The following is an 18,235-nucleotide window of genomic DNA, read 5'->3' as shown; positions in this document are numbered from 1 at the left end:
AAAACACTGGATTGCTAACTAATGTTATTGACTCTATACAATAGTCTAAAATAACTGTATAACTTACTGTAATACAGTATAGTGAACCTTCAAGGCACCGAAATTTCGGTTCACTATAACCGGGAGCTCACTATATCCGTTCCTCAAACAATTTTTACTAATGGCTCCGAACTCTTTTTTATTATACATTATTTAAATAAATTTCTATTATTATACATTATTTAAATAAATTAAGAAAATTTCTTCCTATATTGCTGTTACTAAATGTCTTTTCAGTTATAGCTTCCAACTATGTTTTGGGAGACATAGTTTAGAAATAATATATATGAAAATGTGTATGAAGATTCATTATTAAAAGTTATATTAGTGCTTTCATAAGCATCTGTTAGGAAGATTATTAATGTGATTGCAAACAGTTTTCACAAACAGACTTCTATTTCTTTCTTTCTTTTTCTTATCTGCTAACTGGTTAATATTTATGTTCAAGTAAATTTTTTACATGTGTTTTTTAATAATTTCAATAAAAATTTCTATTTCAGATTTCCTGCGCTGAAAATTCTCTTGACTCTATTGAAATTCAGCTTGAAACTGAGTTGACCAAGCAATCTGGAATGCAGGTTGGTTTTAACATATAATTTGAATCATTGTATGTGCTCCTTTGACTTTCCTAAATTTCTCTCATTAAGTGATTGGATTGGTGCTTTAAGCAAATTGCTTAAAAAGATGGAGCTTTACACTTGAAATGTATTGCCCTTGATATTTCAAAATGGGCTTAGATTTTGATGTTAAAACATTTTGCCAAAACTTAAGAGCAACCAAGCCACCTTATGAATGTCCTGTCAAGTCATGTGGAAAAATTTATAAAAGTTTTCAAGGAATTCAATTTCATTTGTACAATTATGATCATGACAATCCCCCAATTCAACAGTCTCCTTCCACATCCTCATCTAAAATCAGAAAAAAGAAAAATAAATGGCATCCTCGTGCCAACCGTAGATCTCCTTCACCTCTGCAAGTTTCACCTAGTCCTCGTGACAGTTTACGCTATAATGAACCGCAAAAAGTCGTTGAAGTTGATTTAAATGGCCATGTTCATCAGTTGAACATTTGTGAACCAATTGACTTTGTTTTGCATGATGGTACTGAGACTGAGAAAAAAACTGAACAAAAACATGAAAAAATGGAAGTGAAACACACCAAAGCTAAAGTTACTAAATCCAATCGTCATTCTGATGCTTCTAAAAAACATAAAGAACCACCTCCTGTGAATACACCAAAGCTTCCTGAAGCTTCTTATCGTATTATTTCAGATTATAATGCTCCTGATGCACCCCCTATGCCTACAGCTTATTATCGTTTTATAGAAAAATCTTTGGAAGAATTGGATGAAGATGTAGAGTATGATATGGATGAGGAGGATTGTGTTTGGCTGGAATTTATGAATGAAAAACGTAAAGTTGATGATTTATCTGAAGTGACGCCTGACACTTTTGAGCTTCTCATGGATCGCCTTGAGAAGGAATCTTATTTTCAAAGTCAAACTACTGGGAAAGATCCCAATCCTTCAATTGATGAAGATGCTGTCTGTTGTATATGCAATGATGGTGAATGCCAGAACTCCAATGCAATTCTTTTTTGTGATATGTGTAACCTAGCAGTACATCAGGAGTGTTATGGTGTCCCATATATACCTGAGGGCCAGTGGTTGTGTCGAAGGTGTCTTCAATCACCCTCTAGAGCAGTAGATTGTGTACTTTGTCCTAATAAAGGGGGTGCATTTAAACAAACTGATGATGGAAGATGGGCTCATGTGGTTTGTGCTCTTTGGATACCGGAGGTTTGTTTTGCAAACACAGTATTTTTAGAACCGTTAGACAGTATAGAAAACATTCCACCTGCTAGATGGAAATTGTCTTGCTATATTTGTAAACAAAGGAGTGTTGGAGCTTGCATTCAATGCCATAAAGCCAACTGTTACACAGCATTTCATGTTACCTGTGCTCAACAGGCAGGTCTTTATATGCGAATGGAAGCTGTTAGAGAAAATAATGCAAATGGCACTTCTTATAATGTACGTAAAACTGCTTATTGTGATGTTCATGCTCCAGCAGATATGGATACTAGTCAAGATGATGACAACAGTAAAACTGACACTTTTAAAAAAGCTAAAGCAAAAGCTAAATCAAGAGAGAAAATGAGGAAAGCTCGAAAAATCCTAGCAGAGAAGCGTACTGCTGTTCCAATTGTTTCTCTACCTACAATCCCTCCAGAAAGATTAACTAAGATTGCAAGCATGGTTTCAATGCCGAAAAAACAAGCATTTTTAGATAGACTGCTAAGTTACTGGATTCTCAAAAGGCAGTCTAGAAATGGTGTGCCATTGTTGCGTCGTCTTCAGACATCTCAAACATCAAGGCGAGATCCCGATCTTGATAAAGATGCTGCTTCTTTAGGTGAACAGTTGCAATATTGGCAAAAATTACGTCAAGATTTAGAGCGAGCTAGGCTATTGGTTGAATTAATACGGAAACGTGAGAAATTAAAACGTGAGTACATTAGAGCTCATCAGCTTGCTACTGAAATGCAGATTCAGCCTCTAATTGTGAAGTTCCGTCAAGTTGTAGATCAATTAAAAGAAAAGGATATAGGGGAGATATTTGCCAAACCTGTTGATCTAAATGAAGTACCTGATTATTTAGATTATATAAAACAGCCTATGGATTTATCTTCGATGTTAGCAAAAGTAGACTCATACAGTTATAATAGCTTTGACAATTTTGAAAATGATTTTAATTTGATGATTAAAAATTGTTTATCATATAATTCAAAAGATACGGTTTTTTACAAAGCAGCTCTAAAAATGAGAGAGCAAGGTGGACATGTTTTACGTGAAGCCCGAAAGTTTATGGTTATAAATTTTGATTTTAAAACCGGTTTGTTCCTGGAACAGAAAACTCGAGCTAAGAGTGAAATTCAATACTATGGCTCTGAAGAATGTAAAAACGAATCTCGTTCAACGCCAGAGAGGCAACTTGATAGATGTCTAAACAAGTTGGATGAGGCTTATAAAATGAAACCTGGAGTGTCAAGGACAAGAAGAATAAAACGACTTCGCACCGAATCAGTAATATTGCGAAGAAAAATTTCATTACGAGCAGCTATTGAACGTAAAAGAAATCGCAGTATATCTGGTTTTAAACTTCATTCTAGTGATTCTAAGCCTAATTATTTAGATGACTCGTCTTTAAAAGCTTTAGATCAAACACCTAATACAAAGAAAGAAATTAAATCAGGTGACATTAAGTCTTTAACGCTTTCTCCTGAACTCAAAGACAATCTTTTAAGCAAAGTAAAAGATGAAATTGAAGAGGTCAGTGCTGTTAAAAAACGAGGGAGACCTTCTTCTCTTAAATCCCAGAAGAAAATTGCTGTTGCTAGTCCCAGAAATTTTACTCGAAATAGAACAAAAATAAAAGATAGCACCAGTGAAAGTGATGTTAAACCAAACATTTCTGAGTGTGATGTCAAGCCTAAAGCATCTTTAAATAAAACTAGAAATAGGCAGAAATGGCAAGACTCTTCATCTGAAGTTGATGAAGGTAGTCTCCCAAACGTTAAAAATAAAGTTAAAGAAGATAATAGAGTGAAGGAGAAAAAAATGTTACGTACACCTCTTCGAAGAGCTGCTAAAGAAGGGCTAAGTCAAAATATGGTTTTTACTGATACAGATGAAGAAGATAAATGCAGTGTTGATCATATGAAAACTGTTTCTTCTAAAGCAATTTTCCATGGACGTAATCTCAGAAATCCAGGAACTGATTCTGCCGATGAAGATGTGGTCTCGCCGCCACCTCGCGTGGGCAGACCTCCTAAGAAAAGCTTTAAGAATAGTTTAAAATCATTAAATGCTAAAAATTTGTCTCCTCCTCCTACATTGTTAAAATCTCCAAAAGGTTCATCTACTTCATCTGAATCTCAACAGGTGGTTCAGAAAGCTGTCAAAAGTCCTTCCGTTTCATCAATATCACCCAAGTCTACAAAAGCTGTATCTCCTCCTGTTTTGAAACCCCAGATATCTGCAAACATACCTGAAGATCAAACTGAAAGTCCTACAGTAATGCACCATAAAAGATTTCAAAAGCAGGAAGCAATCTTAGCATCTAGAACTAGACGCTCTATGGCAACTAGAAGGGATAGCATTAAAGAATTTAGTTCTGAAGCTAGTGAAGCTGAAACCGACAAATCTTTTGACTTGAAAGAAAGGGAAACTCGTAGCAAATCTACAAGAGCTCAAGGTCGTTCACAGTCTGAAACTGATGTTATACCAGCAAAGAAAAGTCCCAAGAAAAACCGCACAACCAGCATGACGACAGAGGGAGAAGTTTTTACCAGAAGAAAATCCTCTGCACTGCATAACTCTCTTTCCTCTTGTTTATCACCTTTTTCAACTTTACCACAAACTGATAGTTTCAAAGTATACAGATCCAATACAAAAGATCATGGTACTGATTCTGATAATAATTCTTTAAAGAACAGTAGTTCTGAAGAAGAGGAAGAAGAAGAATCTGAATATGAAACTGATGATGAAGACGAAGAGGAAGAATCAAAAGATAAAAAGCCCGTTTCTGCTGCTGTTAGTGCAAGAACAGAAGAACTTCAGCAAATTCCTCTTCAGCCCTTAGATTTAGTCTGGGCTAAATGCCGAGGATATCCTTGGTATCCAGCTTTGATAATTAGTCCAGATATACCAAATTCTGGATATTTTCATAATGGTGTGCCAATACCAATACCACCAGATGATGTTGTAGCTTTAAAAGCTAATTATAAGTCAGATGTTTATTTAGTTTTATTCTTTGATACTAAGAGAACTTGGCAGTGGTTACCTCGAGATAAATTGGAGCCTTTAGGTGTCGATTCCAACTTAGACAAAGCGAGACTCGTTGAGTCCAAAAAAGCAGCTGAGCGGAAAGCTGTAAAAAAGGCTTTTGAAAATGCTATTTTGCACCGGTGTCGTGTGACAGGGGAATCTACCAGCATATCAAATGATTCAGACACTGAAAGTTAATGCGAGATCTCACTTCTAAAATTTATTTGTTCTGTATCATAAAGCATTATTTATTGAGCACCATGTAAATTATTCAATGTAAATATTTGTCCATATGTGTTTCATCTTCTGCAGAGGATATCAGTTAAGCTCTTATAGAGAACTAGTTAAGTTCCAATTGAGGACATTTTCACAATTTCTCTGAACTTGTTGTTTAAGGATATATATTTTATTTGTAGTACAGGACTATTTTTATATATGAGCATTTTTAACAGTTTGTAAATATTCATCACCCATTATTGTTGACAGAGATTAACTATTGATATTTCCTGTGTAACTGAGCTTTTTCTAATGAAGCTCTAGTTATATGTTTCAGAGAAAGAATTTGGTACTTAAAGCCATTTTCAGTGTCAAATTTCGTTCTCCTGCTCTGCTCCAAAATTTTCTTGAGGGCTGGATCTCGTGGACATAATTATTTTGGTGAGTATACATAGCACTGCATGCTTAGATTCTTTAATTGAATCAGTACTTTAATTGAATGATTTAATTGAAACAGTTTTTAGTGTTCTAAATATACTTGTTAAACATGGTGCGTAGCATTTTTAAAAAGTGCCTAAAGCTACTTAATTTCGTTTTTTAAAAGCCCTTAAAGGTGCTTTTCTCGTGGGGTGTTTTTAAAAAGTGCTTAATTTTTCCCTTTTCGAGAGTAAGATTTGTTTTTCTTTACGATTTCGATTTTCTCTACGAATTATGCAAAAGTGTGGTTTTCTCATTGTTCCATTCAACGTTTTTACAATTCATTCCACTACTATCCATTTCAGCTTACCGTCGGTCCGTAACGTATGGTAGCGCCAATCATGTTACAAGTTTAAGTTTGATGAAATACTTCTACTGAGCTGCATTCAGTGAGATTCTTGCACTCTCATGTGTGACTCTGCTGCATTTTGCAAGATATTCTCAATTTCAGGTTTCATTTTCCACCCTCTGAAATCGAACAGAAAAATTTCTCAATCTTTTTATGGTGGCTAATATAATCATAATCAAGAAAAGAATTCTATGTCAGAAACTAGTTATTTTATCATGATCATGTAAAATCTTAGAAAATTATTTTACGTTTTGTTAATGCATATAGTGCTTAAAAATATTTTATGAGTGTTTAAAAAGTACTTTAAAGGTGCTTATTTTTTGTTGAGAGATTTGGCTACGCACCCTGTTATAAATAATAATGAAGTTAAATTTCCTTTAACAGTTTACTTGAATCCAACAGTACAGTAACTATTTAAATTATTATCCCTAATTATGATAAAACAGCATAAATTACTTTCTCTCACCTTTTATCCTGATTAAAACATAAAATTCTCTATGAAAAAAATTTCTGTATTATATATATATTCAGAAAAATAAAAAAATAACACATTAATTGAAAAATTTAATAAAGTTAAACATTGATAAAACATTCACTCAATTGTAGCATCTGCACCACCTTTTAAATTTTTCTGCAAACCCAATGAACCAAACTAAGAGTGTACAATCTTTATCACTTGATAACTTAATTATTCTGTTTTGATATAAGAACTATTTAAACTTTGTACAAAAATTAAAAGAATGAGTATGTATGTCTACTGTTTTGAATTGAGAAACACCTGATTAAAGTTTTGCAGCACACTAATAAAAACATTTGAAGATTTTCGATTTTGAAGCAGGGTACTGTGCATTGCCTATTAGAGAGTCACATTTTACTTCTGAGTAATTTGTGATAGAAAATAATTTTGTCTCAGTATTATTAGTTTTACTTAGCAAAATCTGAATTTGTAATGCACACACATTTTTAGTACAGTATTAATCTTCTTAAATGGTAAGAATTGAAAAAAATTTAAAAAGCATATTTATGTAACATGATTTATTTTAAGAAATCGCCATTGAAATATAAATTATAATTCTTTATAAATAAAAAGAATTGAAACATTTGATTATGGATAATTTTAATTAGAAATGACATTTTCTAATATCTTAGAATTTTTTTTTCTTTTACAATTTAACAGATTTTGCAAAATTTGGAGAATAAATTTTTCAATTTCACTTATTATCTTCAAATTTCTTACATCTATGTTTATGAATGTTAATGTACTTAATTTGAATTATCTAGTAGTAGGTATTTCTAGTCTATTCTCTAAAAATATTATTTTATAAAATATTTATATTTTGTTTCAATTTAATTTTTTGTAATGAAAGAAAAAATAAATTTAATTATCCAAACAAACAGTTTAATTGTTCTATTCTTCAAAAAAGTTCTTTTTTACAGTTTTTTGTTGTTCAATTAATTTCATTTCATATATATAATTTTTATGCTTTTAAACACAGTAATAGATTAATTTTTAAAAAAATTAAATTTAAATTAATGTAATAAATTTCATTTCTAAAAACATTTTTCAAGTAAATTTCCAAATACATTCATACAATAATACCTACTCACGACTTACACTCTTTTACTAAATTACCAATTCTATTTTTGAAATATAATTGAATTGGAACATAATTTATTTTAATTTACATTATAAAACTAATTTTGAGAATTTGAAGCTGGATTTAAAAGTAGATCTTTAACAGATACAAACTTTTGAAGTCCATAAGTATTTTTTTTCCCATCAAACTTTATGATTTTTTTAGAGAAAATTAAGTTTAATTTATCAATCAATTTTGTATCATGTATACTTAGATTCAATAGAATATTGCTATTTTATGAACATTTATTATGACTTACCAGGCTAGGCTCGTTGATTTATATCTTTAGTTACTTTAACTAAGTTATTTAGGTCAAATTCTTTCTCTGAAATGTTTTGTGTTATATTTAGTTATTTATAAACATTATTAAACATCATTATCAGAAAATATAACATTAAATTATTATTTTAATGTTATTTTCTGAAGTTTTATGTTTAAACTAAACTTTTAACTAACTGTCAATGAGTATATTTGTTTTCCTTGTTTTGCATAGAGCTATTTTTCATATATAGTGCTTTTAATGTTTTATTCCCAAGATAATCATAAATATATTTTCAAAAGCCTTGAAATAAGAAGCCTGCTATTTAAAAAAAAACGCACTGTTTTTCATCAAGTTTTTATTAATTTTTCCGATTAAGGTAACTTTTTTTACTTAAAGCCCTTCTCAAAGCTCTTTTTGAGAGAATATCAAATAGATTTTAATATCAGTTCAATGTGTTAAGAGAGTCAGATATTGCTATTATATATTAATAAGGCTTCCTATATTAAATTATAGGGATTACCAGAATCTAAATTTCTTAATTAAATTACTAATATTTATCATGGAATAAATTTTATAATTTTATCATGGAATAAATTTTATAATTCTCATTCATAATTTTTTTTTTTTATGGAACTTAGTTATCAAATTTTGATTTTTATGGTTTAAATTATTTTTTAAACGTGGTTAAATTTTACCAAAGCTACTCAAGTGGCTTTAATAATTTTTTTAGAATACTTGAAATCTAAAATTTGGTATCTAAGTTCTGTAAAATATATTTTAATTAATAAAATGAAGCAAAGTGTTTCCAAAATATTAATTTGTGACTTAAATAGGTAATAATTGATACTCATATAATTCAGTGTAGTTTCATGTAGGAGGATTGCATTTGAAGCAAAGTTAAATACTATATACATTATTTTGCTAAAAAAATGTGTTGGCTTAAAATATGTGAAATATTTAAAGAATTATTAATTTTTTTCTTGTTTTTTTTCCTTTGAATATCATAAATCTAGTTTTTTTTTTATTTATTTTTGTTAAGAAGCAAGAAAGTCATTAAAATCAGTGAATAATTCTTAAATTTTAGCATATTTTTATACAGCAAGCTATGCACTGTTGCACATTTCAAAAGAAAATTGTGGCTTTTCCTTATATATTATTTTCCACCATAGATGGTGCTGCAAAATTTCACTTAACAATCATCAGTAATTATTTCAACTCACAAAAGGTTAAAAATAATTTATTTCACACAATGAAAAAACCTTTGAAGAAGGGCTTTAAACCGAACTAATGCACTTAAATTCTTAAATATTTTTTCTCACATTCTTTCATCAAGACAAATTCTTTTAATAATTATTTTTGTTTTTAGCTCAACCCAGTTGCCTTGTTCAGTGCTATTGAAGATTCTAAGAAAGAATTGGCGGAACTAAAAAGGGAAATGAACCTTCTTGTCAAAGCTCAGGAGGTTAGTCACATACATTAAATGTGTCTAGATTTTTAGCTTTCTATTTACTTTCATTTATTTTTAAATTATAATAAGTTGAAGGGGTTGAAAAAATTTTTGAAAATTCTAGAGTTGCACTTTTACTCACCTGAATGTTAAGCACTTTAAAGTCATGTAGTATTTATTTAATACTTATTTTCTTGATAACAAAGTTCTGTTTCTGTCTTCACACTATCAGTGCTTCTTTATGCGTAAAAATACTCAATACTTATGTAAATGGGATAGTTACTTAGTATACTTTGTACTATGGAGACTAAAGCACAAATGAAAATACGGAGATGGTCATACTAGTTTAGTTCTATAAATTAAGTAAATTGATTTTAATAAATTTACTTTATGTAAATCAAATCGCATGTTTTTCCGACAGTGATGTGCCCCATTAATAGTTTTAGGGAGAGATGTGAATTTCAATTAAAAATAATTTACATGATCTGGTATATTTTCAATTTGGAAGAACTGCTTTCGCAACCTAATACAGTTGAACCTGTTTATCTCGAACCTCTTTATCTTGAAAACCTCTATATCTCGAAATTTTTAAAATTCCCTACATTTACTGTCTAAAATAAATTTATTTTCCATGTTTATGTCGATTTTTTTCCCTTCAAAACCTCCATTTCTCGAATTTCTAATTATAGAGCACAAATGTCAAAACTTTCCTCATCAGCAGAACTCGTAGACAGAGATGAATTTCGTGAATCCACAGGAAGTAAGGATGAACAGGTTGGGGGTGTTTCTTGAAATTTCAATCACTATCCCTGCACTTCCTTAACTAGTAAGGAATACAATGATTCTGGCAGTAAGTGAGGGGTTAATGAGTAGTGACCATCAGGGGTTAGCTTTTCAACATAGATAAGAAAGCTAAGAATAGAAATTCATTTTGACCTCAAAATTGCAACCAATGGATCAAAGGATAAAGTGAACTATAGAAAACGATCTATGAGGAATTTGCGATCTTTCTAACCTCAAAAGAATAATTGAAACAAATAAGGTTATCAGTCAAAAATCTTATTTATTATTTTCAGTGTTAAATGTATGTTAAAAAACTGTTATGTAAATAGATGTATGTGGTATAATTAATTTAAAGAAATGTCTATATTTTTCTACTAAAAACAAAGCACTTTTAATCAAATTTCTTAATTAAATTTAATTTCTTTATAGTACCTGTATAACTTGAAACCTCTCTATCTCGAATTTTTCGCCTTTCCTGTGAGATTCGAGATAAACAGGTTCGACTGTATTAACTGTTGAAAAGTTCAGTTTGACTTAAAATAGCTTCATCTTTTTGAATTCTTATTCCTTGATATAAAACCTTTTTTTTATTATTATTAGTTACATTAAAGTAACTAGTAACTATTTCAATGCAAAAGATTAAAGTTCTGGCAGTTTAATATAAAAATTAACTTATTTATATTTATAATTAATCCCTGTTTCTACTCTTTCTTTAAAGCTTTTTTGCAACTTAATAGTTGGTGACTTTCTTTCAGCAAATATTGGTTTCCCAATGTTATTCAATAGGTAAATAAACTCAGTAGGAACTGTGTAATTGAATCAGTTTACCTCATTTATTTAAGACAAATTATTTAAGATGTAAGAAAGATATGTTAAAATTATCTTTCAAATTAAGCGTAATTAACAGACAAAATCGAACAAAGTTTTGTAATTAATGCATTTTATAATTATTTTAAACTTTCGTTGACTGATATTTCCTGCCAGGATCTTGTTTTGGAAATTTCAAAATTATTTTTCGCCAAAAAACTTATTATTAAGAAGTATATAGGTAATTTTACAAAAATGTTATTTATTCGAGACTATATGAACAGTTAAATACCAAAAAATTAAAACATCCCTCTTCTTCTGTAAGTGTTCTCAAACATACCTAATTTCTTTCCTCTGCAAATTGTGTAGAAATTTAAAAACTTTCATGTATGTGTAGAGCTGAATTATCTATACCATTAAAAAAGAACTACTTCCAAAACAATATTCTTTGCTATAGTTAAATTACTGATATTATAATATCAGTAATTTAATGTTCTTTTTTGTGTTTAATAGAAACATAATCAAAAATTAATATAGATTTTCAAGACAAAATCAGATAAAATAATGTACTATTGATTTTTACGAATAAGTGTTAAAGTCTGTTTAAATTAAATGAAAAAATTGGCAATTTTGATGTAAGAGTCAGTTATTTATTATAGCTTATGAATATTAAAGGTTATATATTTGGTTAATGAGACTGATTACTCTTTGTTAGCGACAGGAGAGACTTAAATTTATAAAGTTTTTGTATGTAAAGTTTTAATTTGTTTTATAGGAAACAAAAGAACAGCTCACTGAGAAAGTGCAGGTGCTTTGCAAACAGTTACAAGATATGGAGAAGAAACTAGGTTCAGGAAATACCTTATCCTGTAATGCTGGTTCTGTTATGAAAAGTCACTTCAAATGATCTTTTTGCGTCTCAAAATAACATTGCATTTTTTTTCCTTTTGTTAAAATAGTGGATATTTATCATCATTTAAAAAAAAAAATTTAACTATATAGTTAAAGTGTTTATCACTTGTGAAATAGATGCCAAGAAACTTAAATTTAAAATTGTTCAAAAATCACAAATAGCAAAGTTTTATTAAAACATTAACATGTAATGGTGTCATATAAGTTCTCCTTCGAAAGTTAGTTAAATTGGCAGAGGGAATAAAATTTGATAAAAGAGGTTACATTGAACTAATTGAAGCAAATTTAGATTTAAAGAGTAGCAAACTTTAAATTGACTGTAAAACCAAATATCAATGATTTCCGAATAAGTTTAAGAAATTAATATATCTATATTTTATAATGATGTTTTACGAATATGGGTCCAAATTAATATATATATTTTTTTATATTGATGTGGAAACTTCTAGAAATCTGAATTAATGCATGAAATTAATTTATAGATGATATTGGGTGAGAATATCCTCCTCAAATGCATTGTCACTTTATGTTGTCCATAAATTTATTTCGTACATTGGCCTAAATTTCTGAAAGAGTTTTCCACATTATTAAAAGCAAAAATTCTATTGTTAATGATCTCACTGCTGTACCATAATTTTTAAATATTTGGAAATCCTTTTACTCATTAACTTTCATGATTACTCATTAACTTGACTCAATTAGTGTGATATAAAAGATTCTATTGATTGATGTAATCTCTGTTTTACAATCTCCACCGTTTTTCCTACTGATAAAACTATGCAAAACTGAAATGTTTAATAAGATTTAAATATTTGTGACTTTTAAACATTGTTTTAGAATAAATTTCAATTTTATACCTTATGATTACTCTTATTTTAAAAGTTATGTTTAAAGACTAAAATATTGTTTAGGCAAACTACTTGCTTTAAACATTCCTTAAAGTTATTTAAGAAATATTGATTGCACTATTTTTACTTAGTATTCTCTGGCATATGTGGTTATGTATTTTTTTATTTCAGTTGTGTACAAACATTTTGCACATTTTTGCAATTTTATTTTCTTACTTTTTGCTGTTAAATGCACAAAATTTTTTTATGAGTTAAGTGAAGTCTTTCTATAATTAAATAATCTGGTTCCAGTTGAAAAATTTGCTATACTGTTCCACTATACAGAGGTTAGAGATGTTTTCAGTTATTTAAGTGAAAAGTATATAATGAGTAGCAGTATGATATGACTTAAAAATTAATACATCACATACTATAAATTTATTATTATAATTATAGAAATAAAATGCTTAAAAGTGAAGACAATTCATCAATTTCTAGTAATATATACCTACTGTATTTTACTTGAAAAATATTCACTATGTTAACTTTCTACATCTAAAAAGTTGTGCAGTGTACAAAATACAAAACGGACCACACAGAATAACTTTGGATCTAATAATCGAGCCTTCACATTCTAGGACTATCTCGAAGGTGGCCTCATATGCTAATTACTTAGTGCAGACAATATTTTAAGCTACGAATTCAGACACAAAAATGTACTTTTTCTGAAGAAACATACCTTCTTTTTCAACGAATTCGAATTTATGACCCTCAAATCCCGAAATCTGAGTCTGTTGAAAAAAAGGTAAGTTTATTCAGAGAAAGTACGAATTTGTGTCTGAATTCGTTGCTTAAAATATCGTTTGCATCAATTAACATATTTGAGATCACACCCTTTGAACAATTAAGATTCAGTCTTGGAACGGGATGAATCTGATCATTAAAGTAAAAGTTATTCAGGGTGGCCTTTTTATTTTACTGTGCACTGTACATTACATTGCTCAAATCTCTTGATCTGTACAATATAAAATCTTTGGCAGTTCATTTTCCTTTTCTAAAAAGTGGTAGAGTGTCAAGTCCTATGTTATTTTCTTTGATAATATCAATTTTCAATTCAAACTTTCTTCAAAATTAGATAACCTTTAAATATTCAATTGTAGGGAGACTCCACTGTATAATTAGTAAATTCATTATTCATATGTTTTCCTTATCTGTGAAATGTACCTAAAATAATTGGTTTAAGTCTTTGTTTATTATGTTTATTGTTACTCTGCATATTTAGCAAATTTAAAAATACAAATAAAGAAATCTATGCAATGACCACTGTATGAAATTGTAAATATAATTTTTGTAATAAAGCAAAGATAAAAGTATTTATAACTGTGCCTTAAATTTGTGTTACATACTAATATTCATCTTATTTTATAGAGAAAACAGAATTCAAATTTATTGATGATGTCAAACTGAAATATCAGACTTTTTTTTAAAGATGCCAATGTCGTACATTCTATAATAAAAACTAGTGTGTATCAGGAAGTACAGGGGTTGGGCGAAATAAAGAAAACGCTTCTTACTACCTAATTTTTTTCAAATTTCTCAAGAAAAAGAATTATTTTAAGTGTTAAGTCATGAAAATTATCAAGTGTAACGCTTTTATAGGTTTGAGGGACCGGCAATAAATTATCAACAAAAAAAAAAGTGTTTTTGATTAATCCTATACCGAAAAATACAGCCATAAGCTTGTAACTCATGTTAATTACATTGATTATCATGTGAAAAAATTGCGTTAACTCAGCTTAAAGTTATTTATGGAGATAAGTCAAAAAAATTAGTTTATAAAAATATTCATAATTTTTCTTACTATAACTGCAGAAATATTCAAAAAAATAATAATAAAATAAAAGCCGCTAGTCTATATGTAAATTTGTGCAGTTATCTGACATGAGTTATAATACTTTGTATTTTTCGGCTTAGATTGTTCAAAAAAATTCTTCTTTATTCGGAATTTATTCCCGATATCTGAAACATTTAAACTTTATTGATATGTATAAGAAATCACGTGATTTAAACACTTATGAAGTTTTAAAATAACTAAGTATTTCTTTAGAAATAGGAAAAAATGAGTTAGTTTTGGAATCTTAGCATTATTTTGTCAAACCCCTGTATATTTTTAGTTAGCTACATAATTATAAAATTACAATAAAATTTTTGTTGTTTTAGGAAGATTTTCTACTTAAAGTCATTAAAATGTTACCTATAAGTTGTAATTCTCTGTGACAGGATTCTTTTTAAGTTAAAAATTCCTTGCAAGAAATGAAAAAATTATTAAAAATTTTTTTTTTTCATGGTAAATTCTAACTTGTTATTTATAATTTTTGATTCCAAAAGAAAAATTAATCTAAAAATAAGCTAAGCATAAAGAACTTACATTTCCTTAACTTCGTTATAAAATATTTACTTGTTTCTAAATTCTAATGTAAAATTTTTGCTTCTCTGAAAGGCAGATACACAAAAAATTCAATTAAGTTATTGCAATTTTAGTTTAGAACTTAGCTGAATCTATTTTAATAGCTCACACATTACAAAATTTTATCAAAATTAAAATGGGAACAATCCCTAGTTTACATTGAATGATCTATATTAAGAGAAGGTATTAATGAGTTAATACTTTTCTAAAGTACACCACTATTACTGTTAATAAGCTTCCAAAAACAGCTTAAATACTATTTTATATTTAAAAAATTCAAATCACTTTACACTATTTTAACTACTGTTATTAAATAATTTGCATTTTCATGATTATTTAAATTTAAAAATGTATTAATAGGTTCATATTATAACTAAACAGTGATACCAACCGGTAGATAATGTACTTGGATGCTTTTCTAATCAAGATACATTTAACATTTCTAAATTAAAACCATTTTCCTTTTTAGCCTTAAGAGTGTTGTACAGCTTGGATGTTTGATATAAAAGGCATATTATTAATCCACCACTCATTACAGCAAATGTGTACAACCAGGGAAGAAGAAGCATGGAATCCTGAAACTAGAAAGATATAAATTTAATTAGACATTCAAGTTGTTATATTGCATAAATAAGAAACATTTTTTCAACTTTCTAATTTTTTTTCGTTAATTAATGCATGAAATTCTGAATTATATTACTCAAATCAAATAAAATTTTTTATTAATTCTTTTATTATATTGATATTTTTATTATTGCTCTTTAGTCATTAGATACTAAAAGAAAAGAGCTTGTATTAAATTAATAAGAAGTAAATGATTATTTACTTTTGGCTAAAAGCAGTGGATATAGATAAATAATACAGCATTTCTATTTTGAGCTGTGCCATAATAACTGCTCTTAATATATTTTTTTAAAAATTAGTCAAAATGAAGACCAAAATATGTAGTAATAGCTGATATGTGCATGCAGGTCAAAAATGCTATCAAAATCTGTTGAATTACTCGCGAGAAAGCTGATTGAAATACACTAAATCCAGTTTGATTGCTTGATGGAACTTGTAGGTGTTTCAATCTTTGATGTTTTCAGTTTCACTTTCATAAATTAGATTGGTTCGATTTTGATAGTTTTTTTTTGTTGCTTCATTTAAATATTAATTTGCGGCTCCTAATATATACATTTTTTCACACAGATTTTAAAAATATATGTAAGGGTTGGTCATTACTTTTATTTTTGAGCTCTCAAGGTATGTTCTGGTAAACACTCTTAAGAAGACTATTTGGTTTCTAATTATGTGCCAAGTTTAATTTATTGCATCTAGTGCTATTTAACTATATATTATTAAAATCAAGCTTTTCTGATATTAAAAGATGATTTTAACATTTTTGTGGTAGGGTTTTGATTTAACTTAATAGACAATTTTTAATAAAAAAAAAAAATCGAAAATACGAAGAAAAAAAATCAAAATTTTGAAGAATCGATTGGTTCTGGATTTCATAAAATTCAAGGAAAATTAATCATAATTATCCCTCTAACTTAATATGTATCAAAAGTAATTTGTCGACTCAATCAATGGTGTGGCTTTTACTTAAAATTTTTAAAAAAAATTTACAATTTTAATGAAATAAAGTAAACTTAAAATCTGCATTTTTTAAGAAAACTAAAAGGAGAAAATAACTTAAGTTTCGTTTGATCTAAAGCAAAAATGTAGGGTGACAGTGTGATAACTGTTGAAAAGTATAAGGGAAATTTTAAGCGGGATTGAAGTTTATTACAAAAGTAATTTATTTTATGCCCTGAAAAGAATAAATTTATTTTCTCCAAAGCCTTATTTTCATAATTATTTTTATTTATGATCATTATACAAAAGGAATTGCACAAGGGATTCTGTACCTGTACTAAATGTCCTTGATATTTATAAATTTCTAAGAATCATTGTTTAAAATTAAGGCAAAAACTATGCACATTAAGGATTACAAATTAATATGTACTGAATAAGAAGGAAGAAAAATATTTCGCACTTTAATTGATTATTATTGTGGTTTGCAAAAATAGAAGACATCATCAAAAAAATAAAATATTTAGTTTGATTTAAAATGTTTTGTCTTTAGCAAGGCTATGAGCTTTATTCTCAAATAGTCAGATTTTGTGTGATTTTAATCCCTGTGCCATTTCAATAGTGATTGGTTACAGTTTTTAACAGAGAATTTTATTTCATGGGGGAAAATCCTGCTCTGGAAGAAAAAAGTTTTCCAACTCAAGTGGAAGAAATGAAAAAAACTTATTTTAAAAAAGAAAAATATTTCATAAAAAAATTTAGGCAGTTTATAATTGCAATCTAGATTAAGTAATGGTATTATTCAAGTTATTTAATATATAATGTTAAATAAGTGAAAACTTTAAAGCAACAATTGGAAACAAACAAATAATAAATTTAATGAAACCATAAGTAATTAAAATAATTATTTCTCTCAACTATTTTACACAAAGGTGTGGAGTAAAACCTTATTTTACAATTATATATTGTTAAAATATTAATCAATTATATTAATACTATTTAACAAATCATACATTAAACACATACACACTTCTCCAAGTATATTGAATATTAAAAATACATCTTGAATTTACAATTATAAACAACATACTAATTTTAATAATCAAATATAGTTAAGAAAAGATAATCAGACTCTTGGATTGTATGTAAATACATTTTAAAATTCTACATAAAAATTAAATTCAGAATAAGAAAATAAACATTTTTTTTAAAAAGGGAATGTAAAAAATTGCTAAACAAGTGTATTGCTCATTTTCAGTTTCCTCCAGTTTTTTGTGAGGGATTAGTTTTCTGCAAGAATGACAACCCAAGTTTCAAAACGCTTTTCTCGAATAATTTGTGTCGCTCAATATGTATACTACTTTTATGCTTACTGTTAGCTATCACGAGTCAAGACTGAAAGTGTGAGGTAATCTGCTGATTTGGAAACAAGAGTAAAATCATTTGGCATGGAAGAAAATTGAAGAAATAATATGACTTTCTTAAGCTAAACCTAAGTGTTACATTTAACATTTCACCCCTATTCAAAGTCACTTATGTTTGGTATCCTCAGCATGCTGGTCTGGTATCTAGAGTAGTTCTCTTGATAGCCGGATAGTACAAGGAGTCTAAATATATTTATTAAACC

The 18,235-nt window shown here is 28.4% G+C and overlaps 2 protein-coding genes across 5 annotated transcripts in view; one reads left to right on the top strand and one right to left on the bottom strand.

Annotated features, from left to right (window-relative positions):
- Positions 1-623: 623 nt before the first annotated feature.
- LOC107439842 (bromodomain-containing protein 140) lies at positions 624-13,957 on the top strand. Its single transcript, XM_043041094.2, has 3 exons — positions 624-5,524; positions 9,175-9,270; positions 11,621-13,957. The coding sequence occupies exon 1, from the start codon at positions 767-769 to the stop codon at positions 5,063-5,065; it is 4,299 nt and encodes a 1,432-aa protein (XP_042897028.1). The 5' UTR covers positions 624-766; the 3' UTR covers positions 5,066-5,524; positions 9,175-9,270; positions 11,621-13,957.
- LOC107439846 (ileal sodium/bile acid cotransporter) overlaps positions 13,000-18,235 on the bottom strand; it is a 34,980-nt gene continuing 29,744 nt past the window's right edge. For all 4 annotated transcript variants that reach the window (XM_016052576.3, XM_016052577.3, XM_071178406.1 and 1 more), the window contains exons 5-6: positions 15,443-15,632; positions 13,000-13,808 (exon numbers count right to left, since the gene is read on the bottom strand). In XM_016052576.3, coding sequence (XP_015908062.2) covers positions 15,474-15,632 — 159 coding nt within the window. In that variant the 3' untranslated portion in view covers positions 13,000-13,808; positions 15,443-15,473. The remainder of the gene's footprint in view (positions 13,809-15,442; positions 15,633-18,235) is intronic.

Source organism: Parasteatoda tepidariorum, chromosome 3 (genome assembly GCF_043381705.1).
Source record: "Parasteatoda tepidariorum isolate YZ-2023 chromosome 3, CAS_Ptep_4.0, whole genome shotgun sequence".
NCBI classification, from domain to species: Eukaryota; Metazoa; Arthropoda; class Arachnida; order Araneae; family Theridiidae; genus Parasteatoda; species Parasteatoda tepidariorum.
Note: the sequence above shows the minus strand (reverse complement) of the source record. Positions and strands in the feature narration are given on the sequence as shown.